Source organism: Larus michahellis, chromosome 4 (genome assembly GCF_964199755.1).
Source record: "Larus michahellis chromosome 4, bLarMic1.1, whole genome shotgun sequence".
Lineage (NCBI taxonomy): Eukaryota > Metazoa > Chordata > Aves > Charadriiformes > Laridae > Larus > Larus michahellis.
In genome coordinates, this window is record NC_133899.1 from 76,606,942 (window position 1) to 76,626,399 (window position 19,458).

Genomic DNA, 19,458 nt, shown 5'->3' on the forward strand with positions numbered 1-19,458 from the left:
CTGTCCCTCCTCCAAGGGCCACCTGATGCTGCTCTCCTTTCCCCTTGCCCTGGGGGCGAGGGTGAGCAGGTCCTTTCCTCCAGCCCCCCGTGGACTCCCCCAGCCTGGCCAGTTTGGTGTAACAGAGCCAAGCCCTGGACACCGAAGAAACCCCTGGCTGTTAGAAACCCCAAACTAGCTATTTACTTTTCCCTGTGGCTTCTCGGGCATCCTGGTCGCTTTGCTTTAGCGTTCACAGTTTGGGTCCTCTGGGGGATGTGGCCCTCTTCATTTGGGATCTCTGATGATACTATTGCAGGGAAGACACGGTATCATTTCCCTGTGGGAAGAGGAGGAAGGCTGCGAGCCGCTTTCCCCGCGGCTGTGCCGACGAGGAATCCATCCCTCTCTGCCCTCCGCAGGGGATAACGGGATGCCCCTTGGTGGCCTTTAAGCTCCCTTTCCACCGTCCCCGGCGGCGTGAGGGGCCCGCAGGGCGTGCGGAGGTGCCGGGCAGGCTGCCAGGGGAGAGGGGGCAGCTCCCACCCGGGAGAGGGGCCGTTCCGGATGAGGAGGGATCCTTTAGCTCCGCCGCCGCTGGGGGGGGCCGCGGCCCCGCCGAGCAGCCGCTCCCCGCCGGGACGCCGCTCTCGGCAGCGGGAGATGCTGGGGGAACGCGGCGGGTAAGGGAGCAGCCCCCGTAACCACTGCTGGGGGTGGCACGTCCCCAGCCCTTCATAAATTAACGGGGGGCCCCGGGAAATACCCAAGAGCTGGTCACCAGCAACCTTAGTCTCTGCTCCTCTTTGTTCAAGCAGCTCATCAGCACCTTAAATCACATAGGGGTGCTCCACTTATTCCTATAAATTGCCCCCCCTGTTCTAACTGTCAGTATCTCACAGCAACGCTCAGCCCGCTGCTTGTTTTCCCACCGTTTCCTACCTCCTCCCAGGGCTCATATTTAATCTTCGACCTGCAAGCGAGAAAAGGAGGCAGGGAGAGCCGGCCCCGATGGCTGTGGTGAGATGTAATCGCAGACAGGAGTGGGCTTCAGCCCCGTGGGGCTCCGAAACTTGCTGTCGGTGTCACCTCCTGCCCTGCTGATACCTGTTGGGCTGTAGCTGGCAGAAGTGATCAGCCACCCAACTTGCAGCTTTTTTTCCTACTTATTAATAGGGAGGATTTTTCACCTTCCCCCGCTATCGATTTTAAAGGACTTTTCCTCTCCTGCAAAGCGTGTGTCTTGTTTAGAAGACCATTTAATTCACTCATTAATCAAAGAGGGAAGACACCGGAGCATTGGTGCCTGACATCTGTGGCTATATAGGAAACTGAGCCACGCTCGAGGGATGTCTGCATCGATGTGGCTAATCCACCACAGTCCCGCTTGGTAAACCAGCTACCCAGGGGAAATGCTAGCAAGGATGCAGATGGGATTCGAGGAGCATTGCCCTGGTCACTGACCCATTAGGTAGATCCCATGTCCTTCTTGTGCCTCAGTTTCCCTACTGACTTCTTGTTGTTGTCTATTTAGATTATAAATGCTCACCCTGCCTGGCTGTCTGGAGGTTTGTGTGGATACAGAGGAGGGGTCTCAGTCTTTGCAGGCCTTACTGGTGCTGTCCTAATAGCGATAAAGGGTACACAGTGGTTAGAAACCAGAACAGGTCGAACTGGTTAAAGCACACGTATCTCAGGAGCTTGTCTTGTAGCTGTGTTAGCAGCATCACCAGACCAGACAGACGCCACTGATGCTTGCGAGGAAGCTGGTTTCTAGAGAGTAACTGAGAATTTAAGGATAAAAAATTGTCTTCTAAAATCCTAGACTATTATCCCCAAAGCTCCTCTTAAACAGAGAGAGTAGTGACAGGTTTATTGACTGTCCTCCGGTTCTGGCAAACGCTGCTTTTGGTGATCCGTGGTCCATCATGCAGTCAGTCCTGAATGTAAACATCCGGCAGCTCCCACGGCCCCTGAAGGCCACATCGCTATTGAAGGGGAGGAGAAGGAAGGAAAACTGCAGTTTTGCTTGTACTGCTTGTACAAAAGGAAAGACTCTGGCTCCGGTGGGGTTTAGGGCACAGTGAGCTGTTATCTGGTTGGATGGAGAGAGGTGAGGGGGGAAAAAAAAATCAAAACAGGGAGTGACATGCCAACCAGAATATCCTAGCTGAAATTCTTATACTGGAACTTTCCAGACTAAAAAACGCTCATCTAGAGCAAAATTTGCGTTCAGGGTGGAGCAGCTGTTCCAAGCACCAGTCCCAAACAATTTCGGTGGCAAAAAAGCCTCAGTGAATGCCCGATACAATCCATTTTTTCAGAGAGAGTGATGTGCTAGCAGGGCCAGCACACAGCGCAGGCTGTTTGCTTTACTGTTCCCAGATGTGTCATTGTAGGCAAGTGCGTAGAGGCACCTTAATCACACTGCAGCACACTTTGGCATCTCGCTTTTGCAATGAATCTGTCCCCCGCGCTCTCCCTCGTGGTGCAGCACTCCTGAGCGAGGCATCCCTGCGCCGGAGCTCCCCGGGGAGCGGGCAGAGCCCGTGTGCTCACTTGGAGCTGAGGACAGATTCCCCCTCCGGATTGAGATCGCTGGCTCGCCTTTGCGATGCAGAAAGGCAAAAAAAACCCAAAAACGTCATGCGCTTTTAAATGAACTGGGTCAGGGAGGGAGGGATGCAACCTGGTGGATGCAATCTGAAATTAGCCCACCCCCTCTTCCCGGCCCCTGGGCTGCGAAGTCTGGCAAGGAGCTGGCCACGGCAATGGCCACAGCGGCACCAAACGCAGAGGGAGCAGAGCAGGGCACAGGTCGGCTCCTTCCCTGGGATTGTGGGGGTTTGGCAGCACTGCTGAATCCAGTCTGAGCTAAAGGATCCCTCCCTCATCCGAAGCAGACCCCCTTAACCGAAGGGGGAGCCTCAGAAAGGTGAATTAAAAGAGGCACCAGGCAACAGACGAGACGCTGCTTCTGCGGATTCTGCCGAGTCTCTCGAAGACAAATTGTTCCTTGCAGCAAGGATGGAAACAAGGTCATTCATAAAAGAGTAATTGACGTCTGGCTGGTGACAGCCCTCCGCGGGGCTGATGTGGCTGCCTCCTGCAAAGGGAGCAGGCAGCAGCCCATGGCCGGCTCCAAGGAGCTCCGAGGGTCTGGGAGATGGTGAACCAGCCTCGACCCTTCTGCATTTCGTATGCAAACTACGCCTTGCCTTTTTCTTTTTTCCTCCAAATGTCTTCTAATGTAATTAGAAAGTTGCTCTTCCAAAAGCCTTTTGGCTGCAAAGGGAAAGAGCAGGCTATAATTCATTTATAAGATGTTCTCAGAGCCATGTAATTGCTCCGCACCAGCTGGATGGAGGGGGAGCTTCCCAAGGGGCTGCGGTTCAGTGTTCCCAGAGAAGCTAGACAGAAATAAAGGGAGACCCAATGCTGGAAGTGAAGGACTTCCAGAGATGTGGGGTGGAGCCGAGAAAGGGAAGATGAGAAGGAGGATTTTAATCTGCTGGGGTTTCTGGCCCCAGAGAGGTGGCTTAAGTGCTGGAGCTGGTGGGGGAGAGCATGGGGGGAGAACTCTGGGTGGTGCCACTGGTGTGTTGTTGTTCCCACTCCCAGGTTCATGGTGGGTCCTCTCAATTACACCCTTACTGGAGCGATGTGCAGAAGAGCTTTCACATTGCTATCAATACTGTGTTTTATGTCTGCCATAATTTTCTTTTTTTCTTGTCTTTATGCCTCGTTTGCCTTGTCTTTATGCCCTCTGTACAAGAGGGACAATGAAGTGCTGGAGCGTGTCCAGAGGAGAGCTACCAGGCTGGTGAGGGGTCTGGAGACCAGGTCATATGAGGAGAGGCTGAGGGAGCTGGGCATGTTTAGCTCGGAGAAGAGGAGGCTGAGGGGAGACCTCATTGCCCTCTACAACTACCTGAAAGGAGGCTGGAGAGAGGTGGGTGTTGGCCTCTTCTCCCAGGTGAATAATGGCAGGACCAGAGGAAATGGTCTGAAGTTGCGGCAGGGGAGGTTTAGATTAGATATTAGGAAAAATTACTTTACAGAAAGAGTGGTCAGGCACTGGAACAGCCTGCCCAGGGAGGTGGTGAGTCACCATCCCTAGAGGTGTTTAAGAAAATTCTAGATTTGGCACTTCAGGGCATGCTCTAGTGACAGAGATTGTAGGGGGTTTTTTTGTATGTGTGTGGTTGGACTCGGTGATCTCAAAGGTCCTTTCCAACCATGAAGATTCTATGATTCTATGATTTTGATGAAAATATTGACTTCGTTATGCTGTTTGTTTGGGGGGAAAGTTGTTGGAGGAGGTGCAAAATGCAGGGTCTGGTCCTAGTGAGGAGCGACCTGAAATGCCCGTGTAACCTCACCTCCTCGCCCTCCAACTTGTGCTGTACCTGCTGGGCTTGAACCACTCACCCTGGCCAGGTTCAGGCTTGGTCCTGCCGTGCTTTGGTCCATGGCATCTCACCCTGCGTGCTCTTCCCCATCTTCGCTACTCGTATCTCCCTTGTCATGTCAGCGTTTGATCGGACTTTCCTCTCCTTTAGGGTCCCATTTCTCCTGTTATTCCATTTCAGCTCCTGGCAAGGCAGCAAGTGATCTCACCACCTATATGGCCAGGCAGCTGCCAAGGGACTGGACATCAATAATTTAAGGTTTTTTTGCAAGTGTTGGGAAATGCCAGCAGCAGTCTTATTCCTGGAGCAAAGTCCCCAGGCAAGGCATCATCTTGCCACCAGCAGCAAAACACAGTAGGCAGCAGATGGACAAAAAAACAGTAAAAGTCATTTTATTGGCATGTTCATGTTCATTTCCAGGATTTGAAGTAGCACATTTTCCTTTCCTGCTGCATATAGGGAGTTTGTGGCTTTTTTTTTTAAAAAAAACCCAATCATACTTTTTAAGCAAAGACTTTTGGTGAAACAGAATTGGTAGCAGCAACACTCTTCTTCCTTTCCTTGAATTTGGTAAACTTTTGTGAAAGATTTAATCTTTTTTAAGTTATTTCAGCTGCATCATGTTATTAACATGCTCGTAGAAAAAAATTTGAAACCGAAATAAGCTGCCGCCAGTTGGGTGATTTCCCCCTGCTACATAACTTCATGTTGGAAGAGGGACGGTTTCGCGGAAAAACTTGTAGAGGCAATTATTTTTGTCTGGTGCTTATTCATCATCTTTTGCCATTCCAAGACTAAGCTGTGGATTTATATTTGATGAGCCCATATGACCTCCAAACGCTTTACAGGCACTTTTTTATTTCCTTTTAATTTTTTTATTATTTTTTTTTTGTTTATTGTGAACAAGATCCTTTGGTCCAGCTGTCACAACAGGCAGGCGCTGTTTACATCAGGATGGATTTTTTCTTTTTTTTTTTTTTTTTTTTTTGGGATCAGATTTGTTCAAATAAAGAGACAAAGCATCTAACTTCCAGCTCCGCATGCCCAGGGAAGAAGGCAAAAGTCAAGCTGCCTCCTGTGTCGTTGCCGTTATTGTTTTGACACTTCAGGGTCAGTTGCTGGCCTCGATTATATTTCTGTCATCCTTTTGTCTAACTGGGACGGTGCTGATTTAAGGAAGGCGGCTTGGCCGTGTAGCTGCCACCTTGCTAACAGGGGAAAATCCAGCTCCTTTTCCAGAGAAGGTTGCTCTCCACCCCAGTTACTCCCTCCTTTATGGAATATTTGGGTGGGTCTTCCCCTCTTTGAAACTGATAGCCATTTTAAACACAGGGGATTGAACCCCATGAGTAAGGAGGAGGTATTCTGGGGCACGGTTCTGCTGCAGAAGAGGAACATACTGTAAAAACAATGTTTTTCTTTCCTTTTTTTTTTTCTTTTTTCTTTTTTTTCTCCCAAGAGGAGTTTGGGCAGAACAGGTTACCCGCTCTGCAGGAAGCCAGGTCCTCTTTTGGTCGATCCCTTCAAACAGCCACAGTGTAACTAGAGGGCCCCTGATGGAGAATCACGTTATTATCTATCTAATTTCCTTTAAGTAACCAGCATTATGAGGGTTATTTAAAGAAGGTGATGTTTAGCTCCAATTTTAACTAAACTTGCTCAAGCGAGCGCATTAATGACATCCCAATGGTGTTTACAAATGGATACTTTTCTCCCCATGCTGTAACTGATGGTATTTTTCCTCTTTATCCTCAGGGATTTTTCTGTTTTGCTCTGGCCTTCTGCGGATTGATCCCAGCTGCCTGCTGGAGATACACCCACAGCACGGAGGTAAGCATCGGCTGCTAGGAAATACCACCAGCATCATGTCAGATGGAGATTTTTTTTTTTGTAGCAATGCTTTCTCCCGCAAAAGGGACATCTGGTGGTAATTAAGCCGTCCATACCGAGGTCTATCAGATGCGTGCTTTGTTGCATCCATCCTTTCCAAGAACGGGTCTGTCTTCATCAGCTGCCTCTGCGATGGGGTCATCTGAAGGGAGAAGCCACCAAAACTCTCACGTGGGGCAAAGGCTTCGTCCTGAAGGCGACACAAAATGCAAGTCTCGTTTCAAATAGCTTGGGGATTATTTTTTTGCAGGGGATGTTTTGGGTTTTTTGTTGTTTTAGTTGAGATGCTTGACTTTTGAAAAGTCATTTCCAGCCAGCTCGAATTCCTGATAACGTCAGTTGGGAGCCTCTATTCAAAGGCAGCAGCAGGTTGTGACTGTTCCGGTTGTCTCTGGCAATGGCCAGGAGAAACACCCAGGAGGTATTTTTATTGATGAGCAGCAGCGGTACAGTAAAAAAAAACAATGTGAAAACTGGTGGTTTGGGTTCGCTGTCACGCTGGACCGGAGATCTGCCAGGATCTGGTCGAATCTGCCGGGGGTTTGGGGGTTTGAATTGTTAACGCAGAGCTTGCTGGTGGTGTGGTGGATGGCGTGGGATCTGCAAGGTGCTGGGGAGCCCGAGGCGAGGCGTGTAGAGTTGCTAAGGGACAGCCCCGCGCATCGCATGGGTGCCTGTACCCCGGGGCTGGGGTGGCCCTGGGGCCGGGGTAGCAGGCTGCTGGGGAAAGCAGACATTGAACTAGTGAATTTAATATTTAGCAACCTAAAGAAGTTTAGGCTCTTTTTTTTTTCTTCTTTTTGACCCTTTCCTAATCTGATATAATTTGCTTTTTTATGATTATTCGTCTTCTCGTTCAGAGGAATTTTTTGCTGTTTGGTCTTAATTCCCCTTCCTGCATCCCCACACTGAAAAAAACCCCAACATTTTAAGAGACTTAGGCAGGCAAAATATCATGACTCCTATATTTTTAAAGCAGAACACAGATATTTTAGGCAAGTATCCAGATTATCTACCAGTAATTCAGGTAGGCGTTTGGGACTTTGTTAGACGTTTCATGCAGCAGGTTGGTCCCCGTCTCCGTTTTGCTCCTACCGAGCTCCAGGCACGTGTTGCAACCTGCGATGCTCTGGCCAGCGATGAGGATATGGGTGATGTGAAACATCATCCCGATGGTTTAGGGTCACGCTGATGCTGCCGGCTCACCTCTGTAGGGTTACAGATGTTATGGGGGATCAAGGACCAGCGTGTCAGGAAAAGAGCATCAGAAGGGATTTCATTCTGTGCTGGAGAAGCACTCCGCCAAAACACCAGAGACTCAATCCACTGTGGCAATTGCACTTTTCAGGGACAAGAAGCCCTGTCCCATAATGGTTCGATGTCCTGTGCAAAAATTAAAATCCAGTCTCTTTGGAAGCAGAAGTCTAAAGAGCAAAGCCAGGGTTAAGGGGAGGGGTAAGATCCTGCTTCTCTAGAAAGTTTGTCCAGACCCAACCAGTGGCCACGGTAGTTGAAAATCCTTTGAAGTATGCTACACGGGATCAGACCAAAGGCGCCCGCTCTTGGACAGGCACACCTGCTGTCGGCCAAGGTAGGACCATAAAAACCCAGTGAGCACAAAGCAATGGTTTTTCAGATGCCAACGGCTTGTGGCTCAGCTGCCTGCTGGTGGCACCTGCTGGTGCCTTTGCCTTTAGTGCTTTCAGTGGGTTTTTCCTCTGTGAATTTGTCCAGTTGCTTTGGAAACGTTAGGGTGAGTGCTGATGGCACAGCAGCATCTTTTATGTCTACACTTACCAGGCAGAAGCAGATTCAGTCAGAGCTGGACATCCCCGAAAAAGAGCCTTTCTGCAGCCTCTGCATATATTTTTCCTGGTTTCAGGCAAAACTATAAAAAATTATTATTTTCACACTAACAGTTTAATATGGAACTCATTTTGTTTTCATGACCAACACAGAAGGGAGGCCTTGAGCACAGTTTCCTTCTTCTGCAGAAGTTTGTAATGGAAGATTGAAACAAAAGCTGTGTTAGTAAAGGATAAATGGCACCAGAAAGTGTGTCTGGTTGGTCTGGTGAAATTGTGTTATCCAAACAAACTATTTAGTTATACTTTTTAAGCCACAAACATAGAGTAGGGTGTAAAAAGGCTGAAAGAGAAAGTTGTGTATTGGGTTAATACAGGGATGTGCCATTCAGAAAAACATTTTGCTGCAAATATTTAAGGGAGAATGGCTTTCTCTGTATATCTCTTAATCACCACATCTGTTTTTACTTCAAATTATTTTCCTGGTTTTTTGCTTTGAGTGCCCTGCCCGTAAATGCACACATGTGTTATGGTTAGCTTTAGTAGTTGGTTGGGTTTCTTTAAGCAAAAGAGTTTCCACTAGACAAGATGAGGTTTTTTTGTAAAATGTTTACTTTCTGGGTGAAGAAAACCAGCAGTGCTTCTGACAACAGAAAAATTAAAATACCATTAGAGGTAGTCTTGGGTTTCTCCGCTTTCTAAAATGCTAAGAGAGACAGGGAATATAAATGAGGAAAGACTTAATTAGAAGTGTCACTTACAAAACATATGGAAATTTGGTTTTGTTTGAAAGGTAACTGTCTCACCAGTGAGAGAAATGCAGATGTGAGAGAGAAATGCAAATGAGAGAGAAATGCAGACGTGACTTCCCTTACTGGGCAGAAAGACAGAGAGTGCACAGAAAGCACAGGAAACCAAATGGAGCCGGGGGAAGACTCTTGAAGTTTCATTATAGAGCTGTTTGTTTCTCTGACTTTCTCAAAGTAAAGAGCAAAACTAAAGCAGGTGTCCTCCCCCAGCCTACTGCGTGTCAGTACTGTCAGAAATAGCTAATTGCAGTAATATGGGGGAAAAAAATGAAACTCAGCCAAATTGACGGGGTGTCTTGTAAGCCTAATGGGATGTACGCAGCTATCAAGAAGAGAATTTGCGGATGTAAAGCTGAATATGGATGAATATGCTCATTACACGTGCCTGAATCAGTGCCTCCGAGAGCACGTTCGTGGCTGAAACAAAAATTTGCGTCTTTCCCGTGACAAATACATTGACTTCCCAGTGAAAGGCCGGACAGAAAATCAGCCTGTTCCATTTGAAAATGCCAGCTGGGTCCTCTCCCTCCCCAGGGGCGAGGTGCCGAATGGAAGCAGCGCTGAAAGCGGAGCCCTCCCCTCCCTCTGCAAGCCAGGGGATGGGAGGTCCCTCCTGCACCAAACCACGGCAGATGCTCTCAGTGGTTTACTCCTCTTGATCAAAAAGAAGTTAAGAAAGAATGTACATTTCCTTCATAAAGCAGACCCTTCTTTCACAAAATCATCTAAAATGGAAAAGCCCAATTTTCAGCTGAAAAATTGTTTTGATGGTTATTTTCAAGAGGCAGTAGATAGAAATGTCGTTTGAACATGATGAAAGCAAGATGCTCTTTTTGCCTTTGTGACTCCTTTAGAGACCTTTACAGTACTTCTTACAGAAAAGCTACACAGAACAAGAGAAAAAGAAGAGTTATTTGTAAATATTCTGTTTTCTCAGACATGGGCACTGTAAACAAAACATGAATCTTCTCATTTCATGTTTTTTTCTGCATTTGTGACCTTCTGTAGCTCCCAAACGAATTCTTTTAGACAGGTGCCACATGCTTTAATTTCAAGTTACCTGCATCCCACATAGACTCAGTGTCAACCATCTTTATTCTTAAAATACCATATACCAGACACACAAAAACCTTGAATCTGAAGTTTATCGTGCTTTACCCTAAAAGGCTGATCCCTCTGTTCGGCACTGTAGTTATTCCTTATTCCTGCTCTATTGGCCGATTAATGGGTTTTGTGAGGTCTGGGCCTCCTCTGTACTGTCTTCTCAGGCAGCTTTGCATCCATCTGTCTGAGTTAAAGTGCTTTTAATGAGGAACTAATAAACTGCTCATGAACAAAATGAGGAAGAACAAATAACAAGAGCAACATCCCAGATCCTCCCCCTGTCTTGCCAGCATGTATAATGCAGCCTTTCCGTTAGGGTCTTCCCCCACTTTACAAAGAAACACTTTGCCTTTTAACCAACGGCACCGACAGAATAGGTGCTGCTGTCACTTGCAGAGGTGTGAAAACTTCTCTGGGCAGGTCAGCTGCTCAGAGGAAAATCTGAAATGAAAATATTTGTAATCTGGAGGTTGTTGAAGGACCTTTTCTCCTGCTAGCTGTTAGTGCTGAGCCATTCATGTTTCAGTATGTTCGAGCTTGGCTTGTTCCTGAGCCCCATCCTCACCTGCTGCGCCCAGCACTCCTCCTTCACCTCTGTCCCATCACGCTCGCAAGCCCACGGCTACAGAAACACCCCAGCCCAGCCTCCAAGCCCCTGTGAAACTCTAGTGTGCTTTTCTGCCTGGGCCAAATCATTTGAGGGAGTTAATCCCTTTCCATGTCCAACCTAGTGCAGACAAGGGTCTCTACAAGGGTGAGGAGCACATTTGGTTGCCCTCCTTGTTGGCCATCTGGCCAAAATGTGGCCCTGGTGGGAAATGTGGCCTTGGTAGGAAAGCGTCACAAACCTGTCTGAGGATCGACACTGGTGGTGCAAGAAAAGTGAATGAGAGAACGATGTACAAGAGAGGGCAGGAAGAAAGACCTCTAAACGAGCACCTAAACAGCTCTAAACAGCTGTGGTAACCACGGAAATGATGAGGTTTTCGGATGGTTTTCAGCCACGTTAGGAAGTCCTGATTCCTGAATAGAAAGAGCTGAGTCTTGTTTTCCAAAGTTATTTTTATGGCAGCTTCTTTACCACAAACCGCTGCCTGTTTAGGCTGAGGTCTTTTAGTCATTCCCAGCGTGGCCCAATGCAGCTGGGACCTGGGATGTGGAGAAGGATGGAGGAGAGGCTTATGCCACATCTGGCACAGCTGGTGGGAAAGGCTGCCGCTTCCTCCTCCTCCTCCCCAGGTTTTCTTCTCCTCACCCGTTACCTGCTGCTTTAAAAACCTACCAGCAGAGGCTGGAGGAAACGGTAGCCTTGCAGCTGCGGTATAAAAGACTTTTGGTACCCTCGCTAACCAACACAAAAATAGGTTTGGGGTTTCGTTCTGGGCCCCGCTGTGAAAGAGGCCGGGGAAGTTTCAGTGTCACGTCATCTTCTGCTGTTCCCCTTCTCCGCAGCAGCTTAGAAGGTCCTTCCAGCAGCCCTGCGACGCCGGCCCCGTGAGCCGGTCAGGACAGCAGGGTGAATCAGCAGAAATAAAATTGCTACAGCATGAAAGGAGTTTTGCAACGGAACGAGCTTTTTAATTACAGAGATTCATTTGCAGGTAAACCTTCGCTTAAAACCAATTAAATTATGATTTCGCAACTGAGGGGAAGATCTGGAACTAAGCACTGGTGCAAACAGCTGCCCATGTTTCTGGCATAAAGGCCCCATTTCCCACATCCTTTGGATGAAGAGGTCACTTGTATTTGCACAGGCTGCGATGATATGGCAATCTCTTAGTTTTCAAATGGTCCCTGTAGTTGTTGGATGATTTCGCAAGGAGGTTTCACCAGTGGCTTTTGGCTCCAAGTGCATAGAAAAACATTTTGCATTGCACTGCGTGTACTTGGAGAATAAACATGAGGATTTAGCCTTTTATAGGATGGGGAACACAAACCACCCATACACACTCTGGTTCTCCTGCCATCTTACTCTGCTTGAAACTTTCTTCAGAAGAACTTTTTTTTTTTTTCCTCTTCCCTCCTCACCCTGGGAAGGGGAAACAGAGTCTTTATGCTTTGCTAATGAGCCAGGTGGCATCTTTTGAGGCAGTGATTTTTAACAGGGCCTGGAATTAGCAGTTGCAGCTGTTAAAATAATAAGCATTGCTGCACCTGGGGCCAGTTCTTCAAAAGAGCAGCTTCCCTGCTCCCTTCCCTGCATGTGGGATCAGCGCTGGCCTTCTCCTGTCCGCAGCTCTTCCTCCAACCAGCACCCTTGCGATGCAGGATGCAGCATTGCCTGGCTTCCTGGGGAGATGGGTCTCCTGTCTTTGCCTGCTCAAAACCCAGCACGTGCGTTGCGTGTCTCTGCAGGTACGCAAGGAGTGACCCAGCACTTCCCAGGGAATTTCTTAAGTGGGATTGCAGAGGTCCTTCCAGTGGCAAACCAATTCTGTGGTTTTTCCAGGGTGTGTTTTGTTTCTGTTGCTCCCGGTGTGTGTTGGGGCAAACTCTTACAGGTCCCAGTCCGTCTCACCTGAAGGCAGTGCTTAAAGGCAGGTTTAAGTCCTAGAGACTTTAATGGGACTTAAACACAAGCTGAAGGTGTGGTCAGGTGCTTTCTGAAACCAGACCTGAAGCGTACCGGCCGTTTCCTTTTGTTTTCTGATTCAATGGGGCTGGATCAGGATTGTAGCCGCTCGTGGGGGTCTTTCAAGAGTGTTTTCAAAAAGCAGTGATTTGGCTGCCAAAACACTGTGAATAATCTGATGCCCCCCGCCTTGCTCTTGCTGTTATTCTGCCAAGCCAAATCACTTTAAAGCAAGCACTGAGCTTGTCTCTGAAGCCTATTGGAAAAACTAAAAAGAGAGGAAAAACCTACCCCCTTCCTTACTGTTTTTAAAAATCATGACTCTTTCCTGGAGTTTATGTTCTCATCACGCAGTAACGGCCCACTTCACCCAGCGAGACTCTGCTGTCCTTTGTCTGACGTGCCACACAGGCATTTGCACTCATCAGTTTTATAATTTATGGCTGCCCCGACGCTGAACCCATGCGGCCCCATTTCTGTCGCTTTCCGTGGCAGAGCGTTAGCTGGAGCTCCCATCTCCAGCAGCAGCAGCTGTGGTACCCGAGGCCACTCGGATGGTCATTGTCACTGTGGCACATCCAGCCTCCCCGTGGCTGTTGGATGCTCACTGCCACGGCCAGCTTGGAGGTGACGGTGCTGCTCTGGGGCCGACACAACCTTTTTAAAGATAAAGCTGTTTTCATTGGTTTTCAATATTTTCTGTTCGAAGCGGTCTTGCCTGGTGGTGGTTTGAAGTACTATGGGCGAGGCGGGGGGGAGATGACTGAGATAATTTCACCACAATGTCGAGAGGTTCATAAATTGCTGGATCGTGTGTCTGAATGATGGGAGCACAGAGCGTCGGTGTGGGCCCTTGGCGGCATGTTGGGTTTGCGGTTCTGTTACAAAATGGACTGAAATACTTAAAGTTTTCTTTAAAAACCAACCAAACAAAACAAACCAACCCACAACCAAACCCAAAATGCCAAGAGGACCTTGATACACTGAGTCTGGTGTTAATCACAAGGGATGTAGCCCCAGATCTGGAGGATTTAGGGGAAAAAAACAAAAACTTGTTGGTGTTGAGTAACTGCTTGCCTGGTTTTTCTGTGCTTCCCTATAAAGTTTCTGGTGCTCTGCCACTGTCACAAGGTGATGCTCCTGGCTGCATCTGAGTAGCACAGAGTTGGCTTCATGGGTTTGCGGCTTGGTTGAGCATGAGGCTGTGATGTCCCCCTGCCTGGGCGGGTTGTATAGCACCCATACAGCTAGACTTCTTGCTGCTGTTTTGGGGCATGGAGATGGGAAATAAGGAGGAGCTGAGCAGTGTAACAACTCAGTGCTTTCTCCTGCTTAAAATGTTTTGTGCAAGGACCTGATGGAAGCTCTGGGATCAGAGAGAAACAGTTTTGTAAGGCTTTGCTTTTCCTGAATTTTTTGTTCCACGATGGTTTTTGTTCTCTCTCCTTCTGTGTGTTCCCTCAGTGATGGACCAAAAGATGGTCAGGGGTTGCCTGGTCCTTTTCCAATACTAGAAAGTGGGGGAAGTGCACAAGTTATTAAAAAAAACCCAATTACATATGTGTGTGTATGTATGTGTGTATAATATATATATTTACTTATATATACTGGAAAGAAAAGGCGAAAACCATTTAGCTAAAAGCCTCATCTGGCTCTCGCTCTTTTTGCATTAGCGGTCCCTAGTGACCACCAGCAGTCGGAGGGGGAGCGGCACCTTCTTATCTTCTCCAGTTTTCCACAGGGGGCCCCAAAGCCCGCTTTGGTTTGCAGCGCTGGCCGGATTTCTGCAGCTGGGATGGATTGGCTTTAGGAAGCCTGGAGAGGAGGGAGCTGACATGCTATTAAGGAAATACAAAGCTGCAGCACGTTGTAATGAAAGCCTGGTCAAGCATGGGGCCCGTCTTACCACGGGCACAATCCACGTGGTGGGAGTTGCTCTGCAGCCTGGCTAAAGCACCCGGAGCAGTTTTCCCTCCTCTGTTTTGCTGCAGTTGCATCGTTGCCGTATCCAAACCCAAGCAGTTGCATCTGCCCTGGCTCCTTTCTGACATCCTGTGAACACGTGCGTTTCCGCACGCTGGGGAGGAAAGGGAAGACAGAGACAGGGAAATGCAAAAGTGTTTTCCTTACTGGAGCAAGGAATGATTTTAAGTGCGCCAAGCGCTTTATTCCAGTTTCACATCTTAACTGACTAACGTGCAGTTTATAGCTAAGTGAGGCAGTCTGCGGTAGCTGCTGCTGAAGGGATATTTCTGAGTGGTGCTGGTGAGTACGTCCCTCTGGGCAACGCTTGAAAGAACATGAAGGGCTGAGGCTGCACTTTCTTCTGAGGCTGCAGCACGTGTGCTTGGTTTGGTACCTCAAAGGCACGAAGAGCCACAGGAGAGGAGGATCCTCCACACCTGCCTTCCTCCTCTGCCATGTCAAGAGAGTTCCTGTTAATCAGAAAGGAGAGAGATGGGCTTGTCTGTGAGACAGTCCTGACATCTCCATTCACTATGTCCTCCTTGAGCTCCTCAGAGAGATTCTTGGCCAAGGACTGTTGCAAAGATATCTCACTGAGTAGGTCTCAGACTGTTCTTCTTGGTATGAGTCTACATTAGTTTTCCAACATGCATCAAAGCGACTAGCTCAGGTGCTCACTGGCAGCGGGATGAGGATTCATTGACACCTCTGGCTTGCAAAGGGTGACCTCCGCCTCTCATCTTTCTGTTCCAAATCCAGTTACAGGTAAAAATTATCCTTGATAAATAACCCAAGTCAGGACATGTCAGTTTTCCTCTTGAAGGAGGTAAGACTGAAATTTGCTTTCGTTTCTAATAGCCAAAGGGCAAGAACACTAATGGCTTGGAGTAAATGCCTTCCTGTGGTCATAAATTCTGCATCTTGGGAGCTAAAGGATTTAGAGGATGATAAACAGTCTCAAAATTCCTTCTTTCTTTTACTTTAAATGAAAAATGCTACTTTATTGAGTCAGATGGAGTCAGACGCATCAATCTCAGTGGTGATTTTCCATTTGTTGGTATCCAACAACCCATCGATACCATCCCTAAATGAATGTTTCATTAAGGAATGCAGACAGAAATGGGAGGCAGCAATTATTTGACTCATTTAGAGCTGGAACGTTTCACCCAGCATCTTCCAGGAAAAGAATGACTGTAAGGTGTGACCTCCATATCACTTAACCTGGAGATTTTTCTTAAGCCAAAGCCCAACTGATGCTTCATCTTCGGCTCTCGGGGTTTTTCACTGACGAACACTGCAGGTGCCATCTCCTTCCAAGGGAGAGCTCCATCCAGAAATACTCCCCCAGCAGTGGGTCACAACACATCACTAGGAACAGGAAAATCCACTTGACCATAAAGATGCTAATGTGTGGGGGGAGTGTAAGACCTTTCAAAAAGAAGGCCAGACAGACTTTCTCTTCTCCAGCTGCATTGGTCCATTCCATGCTAACTACTGTCTGAGTTAAGGGATGGGGCACAGCTGTGCTTTTCTTAAAGCATGTTATTAACACTATCAGCGTAACCACTCGAACTCAAAAGCCATCCTGTTGCTTAACTGTGAGAGAAAGCACCCTGATTGTTTGTAAATTTTTTTTTTCCTCCAACACCTGCTGTAAGAAACAGGAAAAGAAAATTATTTTGAAGCAATGGAGTGAAATTTGCCTGTCAGTGTAGTGTGCGATGGGAATCTGCTGAGGATGGCACGAAGCAGTGCTGCTCTCGAACTCCTCACTTTGTTATGTCCCAGATCAAAGGAAAACATACGGATGAACTTGCGTCTGCTGGATAAAATAATGTTGCAGATAAAGAAAGGTCATGAAACCACCTGGTGACTTTGTCTCATGCTTTCAGGTTTGTTTTTTTTTTTTTTACGTCGTTAGGCATGCATGAGTTAGCATGCCATTTTGGGATGGATAGACGCTGCCGTGTGTGACTGGTGTTTCAGAGCTTGGCTGCGGCTCTGGGTGTAAACATAACCAGGCAGAAAAGTTGCTAAGATGATGGTTCATTAGTGCAATCTTTTTTTGCACTTGTATTTCGTGTTAAATGAGACCTCTCCTGTGCTCTGTGACGCAATCTCCTGCATAGAAGGAAACAGCCAGTGATAAATACTGAAATTTAGTACTTTATACCCACCTCTGAAATACTTAAATGAGAAAGCTCTCTGCAATAATCTTTGAAAACAGACCACCACGTTGTACGAAGACAGCAATTTTCCCCTCCAAAATCAAATGATCCTAGAAAAAAAAATCAGAAAGATGAGGTGGAAGAACTGCAGTCAATTCATTCTAAAAAATGTTGGGTTTTTTTTTTTTTTTTTTAGTTTGATATTTCCTTACCAGGACCTGAATAGCATATTCAGCGAATAGCTGGATATAAATGCTAGCTGTAATTGCTAGATAGAAATGCTAAGAAAGACTAATCAGCAAATTGTACTCTTAGGCTTGCCCAGACACACATTCTAAAGGAAAATTATTGCTATAAAACGTTCTGCACTTAATCATTTGTGCTTTCAGTTCTTGGAGGCTGCTTGACAAAATGGAAAAAAAAAAAAACAAAACAATAAATAACTGAGAAGCCATCTCGCAAGCACGCTCAGAAACAGGGCGCAACTGAAGTCTTTAGTAGTCGTTATGTACCTGGAGATTACCCTCATCATCATCATCTCCATTGCTGTAGTCGAGCTGGCTGTGAAACGGTGACTTCTGTGGTTTCTTCCAATATTGTTTCCAACAGTTGGAATAATTTTCTGCCATAACTTTGTTACGGCAATCTTGTTCCTTCAATTTTTTCCTAGCCACTCTTTTCCTTCAAGCAGACGAAATCTCCCGTCATTACATGATACCTAGTATAAGGAGGAAGGCGCAAACGTGCGCCACCGCACTAGGCAGGACTTCTTCTGGTCAAATCGATCCTCTCGTGATTTCATGTGGCCAGCAGGAACTTGCCAGACTGGCAGCTGCCAACATCTGGGCAGCTCACCTGTCCTCCTCCCGAGTTGCTTAGTGCAGCGTGACCACCTGAGAAGCTGCAGTGGAGGACATCAGCCTCAGTTGGGCCCTGTGGCTTATTATTAGGACAAAATACTAATGAGCATTGACTTTCCTGCATAGAAAATTGGTTCTGGTGATGTGGTCAGAGCCTGCGATGGTCTCTGCAGATGAAATGTCACCAGACAAAGTCTCATCTTACCTTGGTTTAAGTTGAATACAGTTGTAAACTGAGCAACCAGATCTGGCCCAAAACTCACTGCAGTCAAAGGAGCATTTTTGCTCTGTTTTGTGAGGTATGGGGAATGTGCCCAGACAAGGCAAAGGGCTTAAAACTGCCTGTTCCAGCGTTTCCTGGCCCAGTGTTCAGTAGACCTTTAATGTTAAACTTCTAGATAGCTTCCAACCCTTGAACTCTTGCTTGAACCCAGCAACTCACTTGAAACCCCACCTTTTTTCTTTTTTTTTTTTTTTTCCCCAAATCATCAAAATTTAGGCCTTTTGGAGGGAAGCTCAGCATCCTGAGCCTAATGATAAATATCAAAAGGCGAAAATTGCACATGCAGCACCATTACCTTACTGAGGTCCGCACATATGTTGTCACAACACAAAATAGTTTTTATTCCTGCATCTCAGACTGGGGTTGGAATATTTGAAAGTTAATAATCTCTTGGGTTAAGAAGCCATCTGCTCTGTTCTTCCTTCCTTCCTCAGCAACACAAGGCCACAAGAGGAGGTCAAAAGATGATTCTTTTTTTTCATTATTCTTAATCCAATTCTTCAGTGGAAATGGATGCTCTTTTTATTGAATCCATTTATTTAATTGCCGCTGCTGGAAAGCTATTTCATGGCCCACAAGAACTTAGAAAAGCTTGGATGTTTTCCTTTTTTATCGGGGTTTAAGGTTTGCTGAGGGGAAGGATCGTGCACGAGTCTGCTAGAGATCTTGTCTTACTGCTGCGCCCATCCGGCTCGATGCACTCTGATACAGGGGGGTGACAAAATGAGCATCCTCTCTCCTCACCTGCGTGGGACAGCTCAGCATTGGAGGATTTTTTTTCCTTGGCTTGGAATACCTGTGCCCTGTCTGTCATCAGACCTCTCTCGCTAAAGCTGGGTTGCTCCTGCCTCACCTCCTGATCGCTCCGTGACGGGTGATGGACCGTCCTGCGGGGACAGCAGCTTTGCTTGCAGAGAAACCCCCCCAAGCCCCTCCACTTCTGTGCCGTGTTGGTAGCTATGGAAAATCTTCCGATGTGAGCCTTTAAACTCTATTCCTGGTGGCACGGAGCCAAGTCGGGTATAAGTAATCTTCACAAGCTCCCTCTCTCCCCTCCCCAGTTATCAACCTCTGTTAATTTCTTGCATTTTGGACAGCCAAGCAGGGCAGAACAATATTGCAGTGATGGCTGTAATCACCTTGAATGACCCCGATTTCACCCCCAAGCACACGGCGTTGGGGTTTTTTTTCCCCTAAGAGTCATTTCCAAGCACAGCCCCTTAAGACTGAGCTGAAAAGTCTCACCGAGAGATGGCTCTGCTGCCAGAGCACCCGTCCCTCCCTGCATGGCCACCCACTCCCTCTGTCTTGCCGATTTTCCCCTCCTGAAAGCCAAGCGCTGCCTGCAGGTCCGCTCGGATCAATCCTGGTGAGGAAGAGAGGGAGAAAGAAAGGAAGGAATAAGGTTTTGACTGCAGGTGCTGAAGGCAATTTTCATATTTTGTCGCTTTGAAACCCGAGTGGGAGTTGGCTGGGATCTGTCAAGCTGCAAGTTCTCACACGTTTGGTAAATATTTAGGGACTGATTCACCGCTGAATCACTCTGTTATTTTTTTGGCTGTATTTGGAGGAACTCCTCTGTTGCTGGGATAACGCCAGCCATCTGAGGTC

At 47.3% G+C, this 19,458-nt stretch overlaps 1 protein-coding gene across 13 annotated transcripts in view; it reads left to right on the plus strand.

Moving 5' to 3' along the window:
* TSPAN32 (tetraspanin 32) overlaps positions 1-19,458 on the plus strand; it is a 32,925-nt gene that overhangs the window by 4,900 nt on the left and 8,567 nt on the right. For all 13 annotated transcript variants that reach the window (XR_012586816.1, XR_012586818.1, XR_012586817.1 and 10 more), the window contains one exon: positions 6,147-6,221. Coding sequence is in view for 8 of the 13 variants with exons in the window: in XM_074585708.1 (XP_074441809.1) it covers positions 6,147-6,221 (75 nt within the window). In the remaining 5 variants the exon portion in view is untranslated. The remainder of the gene's footprint in view (positions 1-6,146; positions 6,222-19,458) is intronic.